Source organism: Salvia hispanica, chromosome 3, assembly GCF_029641045.1.
Source record: "Salvia hispanica isolate PSC_SH4W2 chromosome 3, Shi_PSC_v1, whole genome shotgun sequence".
NCBI lineage: Eukaryota > Viridiplantae > Streptophyta > Magnoliopsida > Lamiales > Lamiaceae > Salvia > Salvia hispanica.
The window spans coordinates 41,010,072-41,025,773 of NC_142694.1; the positions used below are offsets into that span (position 1 = coordinate 41,010,072).

At 36.7% G+C, this 15,702-nt stretch overlaps 3 protein-coding genes across 4 annotated transcripts; all 3 read right to left on the reverse strand.

Moving 5' to 3' along the window:
* Positions 1-1,837: 1,837 nt before the first annotated feature.
* On the reverse strand, positions 1,838-5,962 carry LOC125214549 (uncharacterized). 2 transcript variants are annotated; one of them, XM_048115622.2, is made up of 13 exons: positions 5,810-5,962; positions 4,838-5,256; positions 4,463-4,709; positions 4,143-4,255; positions 3,721-3,800; positions 3,484-3,625; positions 3,318-3,398; positions 3,104-3,208; positions 2,840-3,022; positions 2,667-2,759; positions 2,434-2,573; positions 2,256-2,322; positions 1,838-2,176 (listed from the first exon to the last, which is right to left on the reverse strand). In XM_048115622.2, the coding sequence occupies exons 2-13, from the start codon at positions 5,228-5,230 to the stop codon at positions 2,060-2,062; spliced, it is 1,761 nt and encodes a 586-aa protein (XP_047971579.2). In that variant the 5' UTR covers positions 5,231-5,256; positions 5,810-5,962; the 3' UTR covers positions 1,838-2,059. The 2 variants fall into 2 exon arrangements, with proteins under 2 accessions (XP_047971579.2, XP_088925104.1); XM_089068978.1 differs by having other exon boundaries at positions 2,434-2,759.
* A 675-nt stretch (positions 5,963-6,637) lies between these two features.
* LOC125215711 (aluminum-activated malate transporter 9-like) lies at positions 6,638-10,012 on the reverse strand. Its single transcript, XM_048117225.2, has 6 exons — positions 9,667-10,012; positions 9,449-9,586; positions 7,960-8,229; positions 7,738-7,871; positions 7,500-7,646; positions 6,638-7,427 (listed from the first exon to the last, which is right to left on the reverse strand). Exons 1-6 carry the CDS (start codon positions 9,971-9,973, stop codon positions 6,786-6,788), a joined length of 1,638 nt encoding a protein of 545 aa, XP_047973182.2. The 5' UTR covers positions 9,974-10,012; the 3' UTR covers positions 6,638-6,785.
* A 1,996-nt stretch (positions 10,013-12,008) lies between these two features.
* LOC125212019 (aluminum-activated malate transporter 9-like) lies at positions 12,009-14,977 on the reverse strand. The gene is made up of 6 exons (XM_048112022.2): positions 14,562-14,977; positions 14,343-14,480; positions 13,336-13,605; positions 13,117-13,250; positions 12,899-13,045; positions 12,009-12,826 (listed from the first exon to the last, which is right to left on the reverse strand). The coding sequence occupies exons 1-6, from the start codon at positions 14,857-14,859 to the stop codon at positions 12,185-12,187; spliced, it is 1,629 nt and encodes a 542-aa protein (XP_047967979.2). The 5' UTR covers positions 14,860-14,977; the 3' UTR covers positions 12,009-12,184.
* Positions 14,978-15,702: the final 725 nt, after the last annotated feature.

A 15,702-nucleotide genomic window follows, 5' to 3' on the forward strand; every position in this document is an offset into this window, starting at 1 on the left:
AGTATTCTTCGATTTGGAGAAGAAGAGAGCGAGATAGATGAGAAAGAAGATGCGCATCGGGAATGAGGAGAAGCAACGTTGAAATTTTTTACCCTAGATGTAATTTGACCGAAATACCCCTGATTTAAAGTATATTGCTTGCATAATGAAGTAGCGAAATTCATGAGGCATGGTTTAATCTCATCCATTAAAATCTAGATTTAAGGGCCCTAATTTGGTCTCTAGTTCGGTCTTTAAGACTGGATTTATGAATAATGGAACTCTCTTGAGTTATGTGATGATCAGAGTAAAAATCTTGCTAAGTTTAAATGCAAAAAAGCACTTGTCCATATTGATCGATTCATACAACCAACTTTTGTTGAAGCACAAGTATACTTTATGAATAACATTAATATAGAGCTTTTCTTTGAGAGTTATAGAGCTTGTTTTTCTAATATCATTCTACAAATTCTACAATAAAATAGAGAAGAGAACACTGGATGAAAGACATGTGATAGTGCATATGGTTCAACATTATCAAATATTAGGGCATGTGCTTCTTATAGTAAAATATGTTAGTACATAGTCCTATTAACCACAAATCCACCCTTAAAGATCGAACTAGAGATTAAATTAGGGCCACTCATTTTTCTTAAATAATGAACTATATTCACTACATAATGAACTAAATGAATGTATGTTATGAACTTAATACTTCATTCAGTAGTGCTATTACTTCACTCCGTTAGTTTATTATTCCCTCCGTCCAGGCTAAGATGACACATTGCTTAGCCGGCACGAGATTTTAGGAGCTATTGGTTAAAGTGTTTAATTGGAGAGAGAGAGAAGGTGGGTGTAGGTATTAAAGTAGAGAGATGAAGATAGATGGATATTTTAATAGGAGTGAGAAAAAGTGGTTGAGTGTATTAATTGGAGAGAGAAAGTTACCAAAAAATGAAATGTGTCATCTTAGTTGGGACAAACTATAAAGGAAAACATGTCATCTTAAGCGGAACGGAGGGAGTACTTCATTTATTCATGCTATTACTTCATTCTGTTAGTTTATTACTTCATTCCGTTAGTTTATTACTTCATTCAGTCATGCTATTACTTCATTCCATTAGTTTATTACTTCATAATGTGTTATGACATAATTATCTTTCAGTTGGGTTTAGGGTTATTACTTCATTCCGTTAGTTTATCACTTCATTCAGTCATGTTATTATTTCATTCCGTTAGTTTATTACTTCATTCAGTCATGTTATTACTTCATTATATTAGTTTAGTACTTCATTCTGTTAGTTTATTACTTCATTCAGTCATGCTATTACTTCATTCCATTAGTTTATTACTTCATTCAGTTATGTTATTACTTCATTTCATTAATTTATTACTTCATAATGTGTTATGACATAATTATCTTTTAGTTGAAGTAAATTCAGTATATAATGAATGCAAAAAATTACTTCATAACATATATTCATTTAGTTCATTATGTAGTGAATATAATTCATTATTTACTCCAGCAAGTTTTTATCGAATATAAAAATATTAAAAAATTAAAAATTAAAAATTTTTAAACAAATTTTAAAAATATTTTTTTAAACATTAAAAAAAATTAAAAAAAAAATTAAAAATGTTTTTATTTAATAAAATATTAAATTAATTCTAAATTAATCATAACCATAAGATTAAGAAAAATGAGTGGCCCAAATTTGGTCTCTAGTTCGGTCTTTAAGAAGGGTTCGACATTGATCACAACTCTGTAATTACATAATTATTAATACTCCATTCTATCCTAAAAGTTAGACCACATCAATATATTACTAGGCTTGGAAAAACAACCAATAAAAAACAATTGGACAAAAAAGGGCTAAAATTAAGACATGAGAGTTGAGTATCTAGTTTTCGACTGTTTTAACCTTAGCTTACAGACAAGAAAATCACTACACTATAAAGACACTATCAACTGCAGATTTCACATAAAAAGGAAGCAAACAAAAACAATGAAACAAAAATACAAATGATTTGCATGTTAAATAGATGGTCCAGAAACAACAATGGCTGTCACTTCGTTTTTCTAGCTCGACATGGCATTATCGATCGACTGGAGCGCTTGGTTCGCGAAGAAACGGACATCGACGTCAGGGTCCTCGGAGAGCTCTACCAAACTGGGACGGATCGTCTTCTCCACCACCTACGAAGCAAGAAAGGCATTTTCAGAAAGATGGGGAGACAGTTAAATCGAAGCCGTGAAGGGGGTTTGTTTTACTCACGGATTGATCAACGATGGGGATCATCGACTGCAGCACCTTGGCCACGTTGAATTTGATGTTGGGCACCCTGCCAAAGTTACGGGAGGCTCAGATTATCAGAGCCCGTTCGGCTTAAGCTTATAAGATGCAACGTCTAGCTTATAAGTTGACAAAGTGTTCGGATAATTGAGCATGTTACCTGTCCTTGGTCGCGTTGACAATGACGGGCAATAATTTAGAGCATGTTATGTCGGAGCCCATGACCGGAGCAAGTAGCGAGATTGCCTGTAGCACGGTCATACGGTACAAATAGTGTGGGTTTGTCACCATTTCCAAGACCTGCATAGGAAACCAGGGAAATGCTCGAGTTTTCGACATATACAGAGAAAAAGGGTAAAATGGGAATACGTCGAAATCTAAGAAGCAACAGACCTGAGGAACTATATGCTGCATTGCCCATTCAGGACCGAATTCCTCGGCCAGACGCTTCAAATTATTAGCAGCAGCTTCTCGGATCGAGTAAACCTGCAGAAAGTAGTACGCAAACTCTTAGAATATGATTGAGGGAGTGTTGTGTAAGTGAACAGTTGGGATGAATCACGAACCTTATCCTGCAGCCACTGCATGCAAAGGGCACCGAGCTTGTCGTCGAAAAATCCAACACCCAACTGACTAGCCAACAGAGGAATGTACTCTATGATGGCAAGTCTGACTCTCCAATGTCTATCTTCTGCCAGCTCGACGATGGCTGGTAGTAAAGATTGGGAAAGTAGGTCGATTCCTATAACCTGTGCAGGCAGGAAGAAGATATTAAGTATGGTGTGAATAAAGTGAAACAAGAAGAAGAACCGAATCGAGGAGGCACAGACCTGATTGACTTGGTCCAGCTTGCTAATGATATTGAGGCGAACATCAGGGAATTCGTCTTTCAAGAGGGAGAGGAATATGGGAAGAAGTTGTTCGATCGTTGCATCCTGCATAAATTTGTAATATAACCAAATTTAAAATAAATAAATAAATAAATAAATAAATAAAGACGTTAGAGCTGATATAATACTTCCGAATCAAGCTGACAAACTTTACCTTTCCTAAGACGGGAGCCATTCCCATAATGACAGATGCCAAAGCAGATCTTACATGTTGCGAAGAATCAGATGACAATTCCTGCAAACGATGATATGGGAAAACGATTAGGGCTAATTCTGTAACAAGTGAACAAGTCGAGCTAGAATTCGGCCTAGAAGGTTACCTTTACGCAGGGGAGGATATGCTGGATAGCAAGCTCTGGATCAAGAATCCTACAGAATTTTGTAACTTTTCCGGCAGCTGCTATTCGCACTTCGGCTTCATTATCTCGGAGCAGGCGCACATATGCAGGAACTAAATCAGTCCTGAAACATATAAAATCACGTTTAATCATGAATACAACTCATTGTAAAAAGAAGGGAAAATCAAGCTAAGCAACGGATCGGATATAAACACTTACTTAGTAGGTTCAGGCCCCACAGCCTCACAAAGCTCATACAATTGATTGGCGACCATGTAACGAACACGCCAAGACTTATCCTGATGAGAACAAACGTGTATCAAGAGGGTCTCACGGTAGGAGAGAGGGAAAAAATGGCAACATAATCAACTTGGACAGAAGCACAAGTATTTCCAGTTGAAAACTATCATGAGATACCCATACCCATACTCAAAAGCATAAAAAATAGTAGCTTCGAGCTCACCCAAATTCATAGCAGTATACAACATAATGAGAAATCAAGCACAAACAACATTATCGAGGCTATATATACACTTAAACTACTTCTTACCAACATTACCAAGGAAAATCTTCAAGCAAGTAACTATAATAAATTCAAAATAAACAGATATAATGCTTCATAGCAATAGTTTCGACTGTACCTGTGAGAAGTTGACAATCACAGGGAGAATGTGGGCAACACAATCTTGAGGCTCCAACAACTTGCCAAGAGCAGCGCAGCTCTCAACAGCTAGTAAGCGAACAGAATCTTGATCTGGAAAGAACAATTGAAACGAGTCACTTTCAGTATACCTACAGTAACATTTACAATCTTAACTTCCCATCGTCTGTAGCTACTTGTGATTTAAGACAACAGAAGTAACAATTCAACAAATTTAACTTTTTCTTGCACTTTTTTTTGCACATGGTATATTCCTATGGTATCTCAACAATGATTTCGAAGACTCAAAACTCAATTTACCATCTTGTGTGAGGTCCTCGAACATGGACATGATATCAGTCTTGAGATGAGCAGCTTCGACCGTAGCAGCAAACTTCCCCAAATTTGTTGCAGCCGCTCTTCTCACCATCGGCATATCATCTTGACACAATTGGCTGTACATTGACCTTAATTCTGTCTTTAGCATATCCGGGGCACTTGGATATGCAATATGAAATAAACCACACGCAGAGACACGGGCCGTAAACCACTCGCCTGCTGCCAGTCTCTGTATTTATCAACAACAGAAACAAGTTGAGTCAGAAAACATATAACTAACATCATCGGTGCCTAACCAACCATCTTGACTCCTCAATAGCATAAGTAATGAAGTAACACGAGCAAACTAAATCCAACCTTCACAAGAGGAATAAACGAGTCGACCAAATCACTCTCCCTCATTTGTGATCCAATTCTGCACAACGACTCCACAGCTTTGTCCCTCACACATGTCTCCTCCACAGTGCAAAGTGTTTCTAGAGGCTGGAGTAGCACGTGAGCGTGTTCTTCTCCGCCAACATATGGAATAAAGACACCCAACTCTTCAGCCATGGCAAGCAGCACCTCATCATCATCATCATTGTTCTCGCTCAAGAATGGAATCAACTCCTTTCTAGTCCTCTCCTCCCCAAGTGCACGCGCAATGGTGGACAGCCTACGAATGGAGTTCAACCGCAGCTGAATGTCTTCGTTCTTTAACTCATCTATCAGGACTGCTATTGGATACAGTGGCTCATCCACCATCGACATTGTGCACAAAATAACAGTACGAAAATCTGTAATGCCAAAAACAAAAACAAATCAAGAACAACATCAGCATACCAAACACACACATATACAATTGAACCTTTATTTACACAACCAAACAAAAAATGAAACTAAATTCGTTTAAAAATTACTCATCAAACAATATCAAACCCAACCCACATGATTAAACTGCTCAAAACTTCATTTCCCAATCAATTTAGGAAAATCAAAGAGCTGCCAAACAGATCAGAATTTTCATTTGAAAGAAGAATGTATGAGAACTATAATCTAACCACGAGATCCCATTACTAATCATGCCAAAATCACTAACTCAAATGAAAAGGGCTAAGCTCAGGTCAAGAACAAGAAAGAAAGGCACGAAAACATTATCCTCTCCGACCTAAAATAGGGGAAGCGAATTGAAATTACAGAAAAAGGCAGATCAAAATCGATGGGAAGAAATCCAAGATCTGGGCTTCGAATCCCCAACCAATTAGGGCAGATGGAGAAAATTTCTCAGATGCATACAACTTTAGTGTAAATTAAAATCACGGAAATAGAAAGGAGGAGAAGAGATTTTACCTAGGGCACCGGCTCCCTCAGATTCAGAGGCGTTTTGGGAGAGATTCAGAGACGGGTAGAGAGAGGGAGATATTTATGAATTTGTATTTGTGTTTGCAGACCGATGATTTTCATGTAATTATACAAGAAAATGCTACCCAAATACAGTGTCATCAAAGAGGAGATAAAAATTGGAACTTTTTTTACTTTAATTGAATAAAATCTCCTTATCCAATAAAAACATTTCTTTTATTATTGTAATAAAAGCGGCAAACACCGGTAATAAAACTAAATCAACGAGAATATGAAATATCTAATCTATCGTGATGCAATCAACTACTGACACCTAAAAATTGCATCTCAGGAATATAATTTCCTCTCTGAAAACTAAAAACATTTTTAATCAGAAATTTCTAAATCTTTAAAAGTGAAAATGACCCATTCTGATTTGGCCAAGAAATTTGAAATTGTTATTTAAAAGAGAAATAGGCACATAAATTTCTAATTTTCTCTTGCCTGTCTAAGATCATTAAACATGTAGTAATACATATTAAAAAGTTGGGACAAATCACAATATAATTGTATTTCCAAATGTTAAAAATAACATAAAATTGGGTTTATATTGTAAACAAGATAAATGCACATCTTTGTGGCAACCCAAATACAATAGAAGCTAAAATTCTTGATATTTATTGAATGAAATATGTTGTTCTTGAATTTTATTGGTCAAATATCAACATAATTTTCAGATACCCAACTGCCACACAACAATTGACAGTTTAAAGATCAAATCTATGAAACTTTTGCAGCCAAACTATACAAAGAAAATCACCTCTTTAATCTCAACTCTTCACTAATGTTGTTCTTGAATTTTATTGATTCAAATATCAACATAATGCCAACATATATTTCATAAACCCAACTCACATACAATAACTGACTTATTAAAGATCAAATCTTTGAAACTTTTTGGAGCCAAACTATGTACTCTTAAAAATCACTTCTTAAACCTCAAACTCCTCACTAGCCTTGTCCAAAGGCCTCCACATTCTGTTAGAACAACAACATCAGGATCTATAAACCCTGCCTCCTCACTAAGCTCCTCAAAGCAGTCCACCACAATCTGCAGCCTCGCCACGAACTCAATCAGAAGTGAGGCGAATGTGGCAAGTGACAAGGCGCTCGCACTCTCATAAGTCTTGGCCTCGTCGTCTCTCACCAACACTCCATCACTTTCCACCAGACAGAATGAGGAAGGCCATGGCACAAGCCTCCTCACATTCTGCTTAGGCAGGAAATCTTTGTCTGGCAACCGCGTTAGAGGCTTTTGCACGTAAATGGAAGTCTCACTCAAACACTTTAGCCCAAGATGTTGTAGTGGAGGATCATCTAGTTCTTCTAGATCCTTCCTGCGGCTGCCAACCTCCCAGCTCTCGGAGTTCACAAGGAGGAATGATTTATGGTCTATCTTCTTCTGCAGCTGCTCAGCCGCCTCGTGCACTTGTTCTAGAATGTTCTTGAATCGTCCCAGTTGCTCCATCTTGTCTATCTTGCTTCCCAACTCGCGCAGAACCCTTGCTCCCTCAGAGCTCACCTGCTGGAGCTCTTCACGGAAGACCCTCCGTTTCTCTGGTGGCGCCTGAGATCTTGAAAAGTTAAACCCGAGATCTCGGGCTAACAATGTTAAAACATGACAAAAACAAAAAGGTACCTGAATTTCAGACATAATGCATCCATGAAGTGCCATCACAGTGTAAGCACAGTGCCTAACAGCGTTGCTCGCCTTCACATACGTCCTCCACGGATAATGAAGCTTTCTGTAGCGCCCGTGAGGCGGCTCCCATAGAGCAAAGCCTAGCTGCATATGGTTTAGAGTTATGTTACCATATTGAGGCACTAATTCATGATCAAAGTTCATCTCTTTTTTCTTTTTTTCTTTTAAATTTTACCAAGGTTTGCTCTCTGCTTGCAGATTCTATGACTGATTTGTAGCCAAGGTACATCTGATCACTGGATGCTGGATCCATGAACCGGCTGCTCATTCTTTCGTAGTTGGCACTCCTCAAGTAGCCATTGACACAGCCTGATCAAGAGTTCAAGAAACAAAAAGGTGAACTTTTTGGGAAAGAATATACATTTGTTGTGTTTTTTTGAGTGAACTAGAATTAGACCTTCCAAAGATGAAGCAAGCTCTCTAAAATTATTCACAACAAGGCGGTGCAGATCGTCTCCGGACCATATAGGGTACACACAGATGTTGACGACGAAGCAGGTGCAAGCACCAAGAGCAATCAACACAAGTCTAGTAAGAATTGCCAATACATAGCCCCCATTTCTGTTCCCAGCTACCATTAGTATGCAGAATGTGAGCACAAAAACACGGAATCCATAATCGTATGGCGCCATTGTCGGGTAAAGCCTCAAGTACGATGCACAACAGCCTGCAAACCATGATTAAAACAGAGTAAAAACCAGTCACATAAACCTATTTTTAACTTCATTTAGCAGAGCACCATGATAAAACAGAGTAAAAACATGTCTCATAAACCTATTCAACTTAAATTTAGCAGAAAAAATGAAATCTTGACTAGTCCCATTTCTTGTATCATAGTATTAAAAACCAGCCACGGAAGTTTATTCAACTTCACTTAGCAGAAAAACTGAAATCTTGATTAATCCCATTTCTTGAAATCGAGTAAAAACCAGTCTCATAAACCTATTCAACTTCATTTAGCTGCAGTTGTAAAAAAAGAAAACTTGATCACTCCCATTTCCTGACACACAGTAAAAACCAGAAACATAAATTTATTCAAGTTCATTTAGTAGTAAATGAAATCTTGATTGGTCTCACTTCTTGATACTGAGTGAAGAACAGTTATACAAGTTTTATTCAGCTTCACTTGGTAGAAAAAAAAAACTGAAATCGTGAATAATCCCATTTCTTGAAATAGAGTAAAAATCACTCACATAAACCTATTCAACTTTATTTGCCGAAAAGCAGAAAAATAAATACTAGTACTTGATTAGTCTCATTTCTTATACTGAGTGAAGACCAGTTCCACAAGTTTTATTCAGCTTCACTTGGTAGAAAAAATAACTGAAATCATGATTAATCCCATTTCTTGATATAGAGTAAAAATCAGTCTCATAAACCTATCCAACTTCATTTTCCAAAAAACAGAAAAAAGAAATACTACTACTATAGATTAGTCCCATTTCTTGAAACAAAATAAAAACCAGTCACATAAACTTATTCAACTTTATTTACCAGAAAAAAACTGAAATCTTGATTAGTCCCATTTCAAGAAACAAAGTAAAAAGGCAGTCTCATAAACCTATTCAACTTCATTTAGCAGAAAAAATTGAAATCTTGCTTAGTCCCATTCCTTGAAAAATTGTAAAAACCAGTCACATCAACTTATTCAACTTCATTTACCAGGAAAAAAAAAAGAAATCTTGATTAGTCCCATTTATTGGAACAGTGTAAAAACCAGTCACACAAACCTATTCAACTTTATTTACCAGGGAAAAAACTGAAATCTTGATTAATCCCATTTCTTCAAGAATAGTAAAAACCAGTAACATAAACCTACTCAACTCAACTTCATTTAGCAGAAAGAAAAAATGAAATCTTGATTAGTCCCATTTCTAGAAACATACCAGTGATGAAGAAACTTATAACAATAACAATCTTCTCCCATGGTCCGGCCAATATCGACAGCCCTGCAAATAAAAAGGCCAGTATTCCAGCCGAAAAGGTGCCTAAACCACGGTTGAACCCCTTGATGAATGTCGCCCCTACACAAGATCCCACAAACACACAATTAGTCCTCTCTCTTCCAGGCAAGAAACACGCTGTGATCAACGCCCACGCCTACCTATACTGAACTCGAACATCACAATGACAGTAAGGATAGCCCAGATCGAATACTGGGACACATCTTCAATAGGCATTTCCCATAATATGAGCAGTGAAACAAGTGCTAATGCAAAGCCCATTTTGAGTGCATACACCACTTTTCTCGGATCCTTCCGCCCCATCTCCAACGCCTTTCTGGCGAAATCACATGAGTCGCGCCACTGCTGCTTGAATCCATTGCACACTGAGGCCAGACACGAGCAGCTGCTCGTGTCTTCCTCAATGCTTCCCATGCTACCTAAAGAAAGCAAGCTAGTTTTGCTCATTTTTTCTCTTTGCTTTGGAGCATTATTGTGATTGATCAAAACATATATAGGGAGTTAGACACCACATGTGATTGATTTATTTCACAGTTCGTTACAAGTTACAACTTACCAATTGTAGTAAAATAATAGTTGAGTCAAAATCATTCACAAATGATGACGATTTAAATTAGACTTAGGTTCCCCAAACGTAGCTGTCACAAACCAGATTCCAAATCTTGATTCTTTTGTTTAATATGTGCAAGAACGTGCGTAAAGACTTGAACTTTATGCATTATTTTTCTCCTACAACTGATTTCAAACGTGTTTATGTTGTCACACTTTGCTTAATTTCGAAAAATAAAAGTTCGTGTTGGTATAGCGGTAGAGTAGTAAACACTTAGAACATTTACTACTCGAGGCCAAAGGTCTTAAATTCGATGTTGCAAGAAATTAAAAAAGGGAAACTATGAAAGAAAAAGTTGTTGATGGTTCATTCAAGAAGACATAACATCATGAATGATGATGGAAGTGATGAAATTAAATAATTATTAGAAGCTTGTCTGGAAAAATCAACTAATTAACACAGGTGTAGGAGTTTTCATTGGCTCTCTCAACTCTGAATCGATATGAAGAATTATTAAATGATAAATTGTCGCATCCACTTTTTATTATATATATTTACATTGCCATCCAATTAGGTGTTATCACGTATGGTGCTATTATTGAATATAATTCATTTGCATAAATTATTCGCATATGGGATTTCACCTCGAAAATTGGAACTTTTAATTTATCAAAGACTCCGTCCCAGATAATTCGACCCAGTTTTCATTTCGGACCATCCCACATAATTTGTCCTTCAATTTTACCATTTTTGGTAGTGGACCTCATATTCCACTAACTCATTTCTACTCATATTTTATTATAAAACTAATACTTTAAAAGTAGGACCCGCATCCCACCAACTTTTTCAACTCACTTTCCATTAGATTTCTTAAAACCCGTGCTGAGTCAAAGTGTCCCAAATTATCTGGGATGGAGGGAGTATTATTACTACAATTTTCTTGTAGCTTTCAATTAATGTGGAAATAGATAATGCTATTTTTTCCTTACAAATTAGAAAACCACACATGTCAACAATCATAGATAATTTTTTTTGTTAATTTGGCACATTAACAAAATCATTCAATTTCTAATTACATAAAGTAAGTATTACTCTCGGTATATAAACTTATTTATTACTCATATATAATTAACACGTTAACGTCGGTTTCTTCTTCTTCTTCTTCAAGATTTCTACTTGTGTAGAGCTACAGACATAAGGTGTGCTGTGTCGAATTATTATGCAAGTTAATAATTAAATGAATATTTTTTACGATTTTTTTATATGGATGCAGCCGTGTGTAAGTTAGGGATTTGTAGTGCATGATTTTTGTTGACTTGTTGGATTCTGCTGATATTCGTCTGACAAGCTCCAATATAAATATTTATATGATGACCTACTATTAATAAATTAAATCAATAATTTAAGTATTGATTAGCCAATGATTAAAATCTGATCTTCCACATAAAACGTTTGAAATCTTGATAAGGCAATCAAAGGTTTTCAAAATAAATTAAAGATAAAATTGTTGGGAAGAAAAAACCATGAACTTTTGCCAAATGTCTCCCAATTTCAAAAACCAGTAGTAAAAACCTACGAATTTTAATATTTTTCTTGATGAAATATTTTGGATTCATATTTGTTCAGATTCATGAATTGTAGTATCGATTATTCAAAGTTATGGAGACAGTCAAAATATGATCATTGATCAATATTATATGAGGTACCATAATTTAACAAAAATAATAGTACTATGATTTTTCTTATTACAATTTATACTTAAAAAACTCAAGTGTATATTATTGGTGTGGGCCTAATTCAATCAAAAATCTTATTGAAAGCCAAATTAAGTTTAGAGGCCTTCTCTCTTTTCAAGATTCATACCTTATCTTCTCCCAACAACTCTCTCTCATTTCTATTGGCAAATAAACAGAAATTTAAAGGACGCTACGGTGAGGGTGAAGTGTGAACTCATTTTATTAGAAATAAACAGAAATTTAAAGGTCACGTTACGGTGAACTCAAACCATCTCAGTTCAACCAAGCACAAAGGCTAGTATAATTGAGACAGATTTTTAATTAAAGATCAAATCTTTGAAATTTTTTGCATCCAAACTATACAATATAAAATCACTTCTTAAACCTCAAACTCCTCACTAGCCTTGTCCAAAGGCCTCCACATTCTGTTAGAACAACAACATCAGGATCTATAAACTCTGCCTCCTCACTGAGCTCCTCAAAGCAGTTCACCACAATCTGCAGCCTCGCCACGAACTCAATCAAGAGCGAGGCGAACGTGGCAAGTGACAAGGCGCTCGCGCTCTCATAAGTCTTGGCCTCGTCTTCTCTCACCAACACTCCATTACTTTCCACCAAACAAAATGAGGAAGGCCATGGCACAAGCCTCCTCAGATTCTGCATAGGCGGGAAATCTTCTTCTGGCATCTGCGTTTGAGCCTTATGCGCGTAAATAGAGGTTTCACTCAAACATTTTAGGCCAAGATGCTGCTGTGGAGGATCATCTAGCTCTTCTAGATCCTTCCTGGGGCTCCCAACTTCCCAGCTCTCAGAGTTCACAAGGAGGAATGATTTATGGTCTATCTTCTTCTGCAGATGCTCAGCCGCAACGTGCACTTGGTCTAGAATGTTCTTGAATCCTCCTAACTTCTCCATCTTGTCTATCTTGCTTCCCAGCTCGCGCAGAACCCTTGCTCCCTCAGTGCTCACCTCCTTGAGCTCTTCACAGAACACCTTCCGTTTCTCTGGTGGTGACTGAGATCTTGTAAAGTTAAACCCGAGTAATCGACCTAACAACGTTGAAACATGATAGAAACTAAAAGTTACCTGAATTTCAGACATAATGCATCCATGGAGTGCCATCACAGTGTAAGCACAGTGCCTAACAGCGTTGCTCGTCTTCACATACGTCTTCCACGGATAGTGAAGCTTTCTGTAGCGCCCGTGAGGCGGCTCCCATAGAGCAAAACCTAACTGCACATGGTTAAGAGTTATGTTACCATGATGAGGCACTAATTCATGAATAAAGTTCAAATTTTTTTTACCAAGGTTTGCTCTCTGCTTGCAGATTCTATGACTGATTTGTAGCCAAGATACATCTGGTCACTGGATGCTTGAGTCATGAACCGGCTGCTCGTTCGTTCGTAGTTAACACTTTCCAAGTAGCCATTGACACAACCTGATGAGCAGATAAAAAAAGTGACCTTTTTGGGAAAGATGATATGTATGTGTTGAGTGTTTTTTGGTACGAATCAGATTTAGACCTTCCAAAGATGTAGCAAGCTCTTTGAAATTATTCACGACGAGGCGGTGCAGATCGTCTCCAGACCAGATAGGGTACACACAGATGTTGATGACGAAGCACATGCAAGCACCAAGAGCAATCAGCACCAATCTAGTAAGAATTGCCAATACATAGCCCCCATTTCTGTTCCCAGCCACCATTAGTATGCAGAATGTAAGCACAAAAACACGGAATCCATAGTCGTATGGCGCCATTGTCGGGTAAAGCCTCAAGTACGATGCACAACAGCCTGCAAACCATGATAAAACAGAGTAAAAACCAGTCTCATAAACCTATTTAACTTCATTTAGTAGAAAAAAAATGAAATCTTGATTAGTCCCATTTCCTGCAACAGAGTAAAAAACCAGTCACATATTCAACTTCGCTTAGCAGAAAAAACTGAAATCATGATTAATCCCTTTTCTTGAAAATATTAAAATACCAATCTCATAAACCTATTCAACTTCATTTAGCTGAAACACAAAAAGAATATACTTTGATTAGTCCCATTTCTTGAAACACTGTATAAACCAGTCAGAAAAAACTGAAATCATGATTAATCCTTTTTCTTGAAAATGTTAAAAACCAATCTCATAAACCTATTCAACTTCATTTAGCTGAAACACAAAAAGAATAAATTTTGATTAGTCCCATTTCTTGAAACAGTGTACAAACCAGTCTCATAACTAGTTCTACTTCATTAGCAGAAAAAAAATGGGATCTTGATTAGTCCAATTTCATGAAACATAGTAAAAAATAGTCACATGGACTTATTCAACTTCATTTACCAGCAAAAAAAATGAAATTTTGATTGGTCCCATTTGAAACAAAGTGAAAACACACTCACATAAACTTATTCCAGAAAAACTGAAATCTTGATTAGTCCCATTTCTTGAAACAAAGTAAAAACCATCTCATAAACCTATTCAACTTCAATTAGCAGAAGCAAAAAATGAAATCTTGATAGTCCCATTTCTAGAAACATACCAGTGACGAAGAAACTTATAACAATCACAACCTTATCCCATGGTCCAGCCAAGATAGATAGCCCCGCAAACAAAAACGCCAGTATTCCAGCCGAAAAGGTGCCTAATCCGCGGTTGAATCCCTTGATGAACGTTGCCCCTACACAATATCACACAAACACACAATCACTGCTCTATCATTCAAGCAAGAAACACACTATGATCAATGGCCCGTGCCTACCTATACTGAACTCGAACATCACAATGACAGTCAGGATGGCCCAGATTGAATACTGGGACACATCTTCAATAGGCATGTCCCAGAATATGAGCAATGAAACCAGGGCTAATGCAAAGCCCATTTTGAGTGCATACACCGCCTTTCTCGGATCCTTCCGCCCCATCTCCAACGCCTTTCTCGCGAAATCAAAAGAGTCGCGCCACTGCTGCTTTAACCCGTTGCACGCTGAGGCCAGGCACGAGGTGTGTTCCTCAATGCTTTCCATGCTAGCTACAGAGAGCAAGCTATTTTTGCTCATTTTTTTCTTTGCTTTCAAGATTGATTGATTGATTGAATGAAGGAAGGAATGAATGCAGAACTCTTCAGTTTGTTAAGTTTGTTAACTGAAGCTATTGCAGCATTATTGTGAGAGATCATAATTAAATAGGGATTTAGACATCACTTCTAATTGACTTCTTACACAGTTAGTTACAACTTACTCATTGTAGTAAAGTAGTAACACTTGAGTCAAAATCATATTCAAATGCTGACAATTTTGGTTATATAGCTTCATTACCAAACCTTAATTCAATTTAATATATTCAAGCAAGAACGTGTTGAAAAAGGACTTGAACTTAGTACATAATTTTTTCACTACAACTGATTACAAAAGTGTTAATTAATGGTGTCATGATCTACTTAATTTTGAAAAAGCAAAAGCTCCGGTGTATTGGCATAGCGGTAAAGTAATGTGGAGTATATGTCAGAGGCTAAAGGTCTTGTATTTGAATTTCAATCTTTAAATTTAATGCTTAAAATTTTAAAAAGGGAAAAAGGAAAGATTTTTAATTGGTTTATGATAAGAAGACAAATAAACACCATGATTAATGATTGTACATCATGGTAGTGATAAAATGAAATAATTAAAACTCTTATAATAATAGAATCTTGTCTGAAATAATTAATCAACTATGAACACAGGTGTAAGAATTCCCATTGGCTCTCTCAGCTGTGAATAGTAATTATAGTATCACTTTTTTTTAATAATTAATACTCTTTTCGTTCGCCATTAGGAGTCTCATTCATGGGCGGCATGATTTTAAGAAATGTTAAGAAAAGTGGGTGGAAAAAAGTTGGTGGAATAAGAGTCTCACTTGTATAT

Bases quoted from the DNA above. Each gene is read 5' to 3' on its own strand.
- LOC125214549 (XM_089068978.1), bottom strand. From the start codon at position 5,230: ATGTCGATGGTGGATGAGCCACTGTATCCAATAGCAGTCCTGATAGAT. The intron at 3,801-4,142 runs GTACAGTCGAAA...TGTTCTCATCAG, and splicing joins TGATTGTCAACTTCTCACAG to GATAAGTCTTGGCGTGTTCG. The intron at 2,323-2,433 runs GTAACATGCTCA...TAACTTTGGCAG, and splicing joins GTCAACGCGACCAAGGACAG to GGTGCCCAACATCAAATTCA.
- LOC125215711 (XM_048117225.2), bottom strand. From the start codon at position 9,973: ATGAGCAAAACTAGCTTGCTTTCTTTAGGTAGCATGGGAAGCATTGAG. The intron at 7,872-7,959 runs GTCTAATTCTAG...ACTCTTGATCAG, and splicing joins GCTTGCTTCATCTTTGGAAG to GCTGTGTCAATGGCTACTTG. The intron at 7,647-7,737 runs GTAAAATTTAAA...AACCATATGCAG, and splicing joins CAAGCAGAGAGCAAACCTTG to CTAGGCTTTGCTCTATGGGA.
- LOC125212019 (XM_048112022.2), bottom strand. From the start codon at position 14,859: ATGAGCAAAAATAGCTTGCTCTCTGTAGCTAGCATGGAAAGCATTGAG. The intron at 13,606-14,342 runs GTATGTTTCTAG...CATGGTTTGCAG, and splicing joins TATAAGTTTCTTCGTCACTG to GCTGTTGTGCATCGTACTTG. The intron at 13,251-13,335 runs GTCTAAATCTGA...TCTGCTCATCAG, and splicing joins GCTTGCTACATCTTTGGAAG to GTTGTGTCAATGGCTACTTG.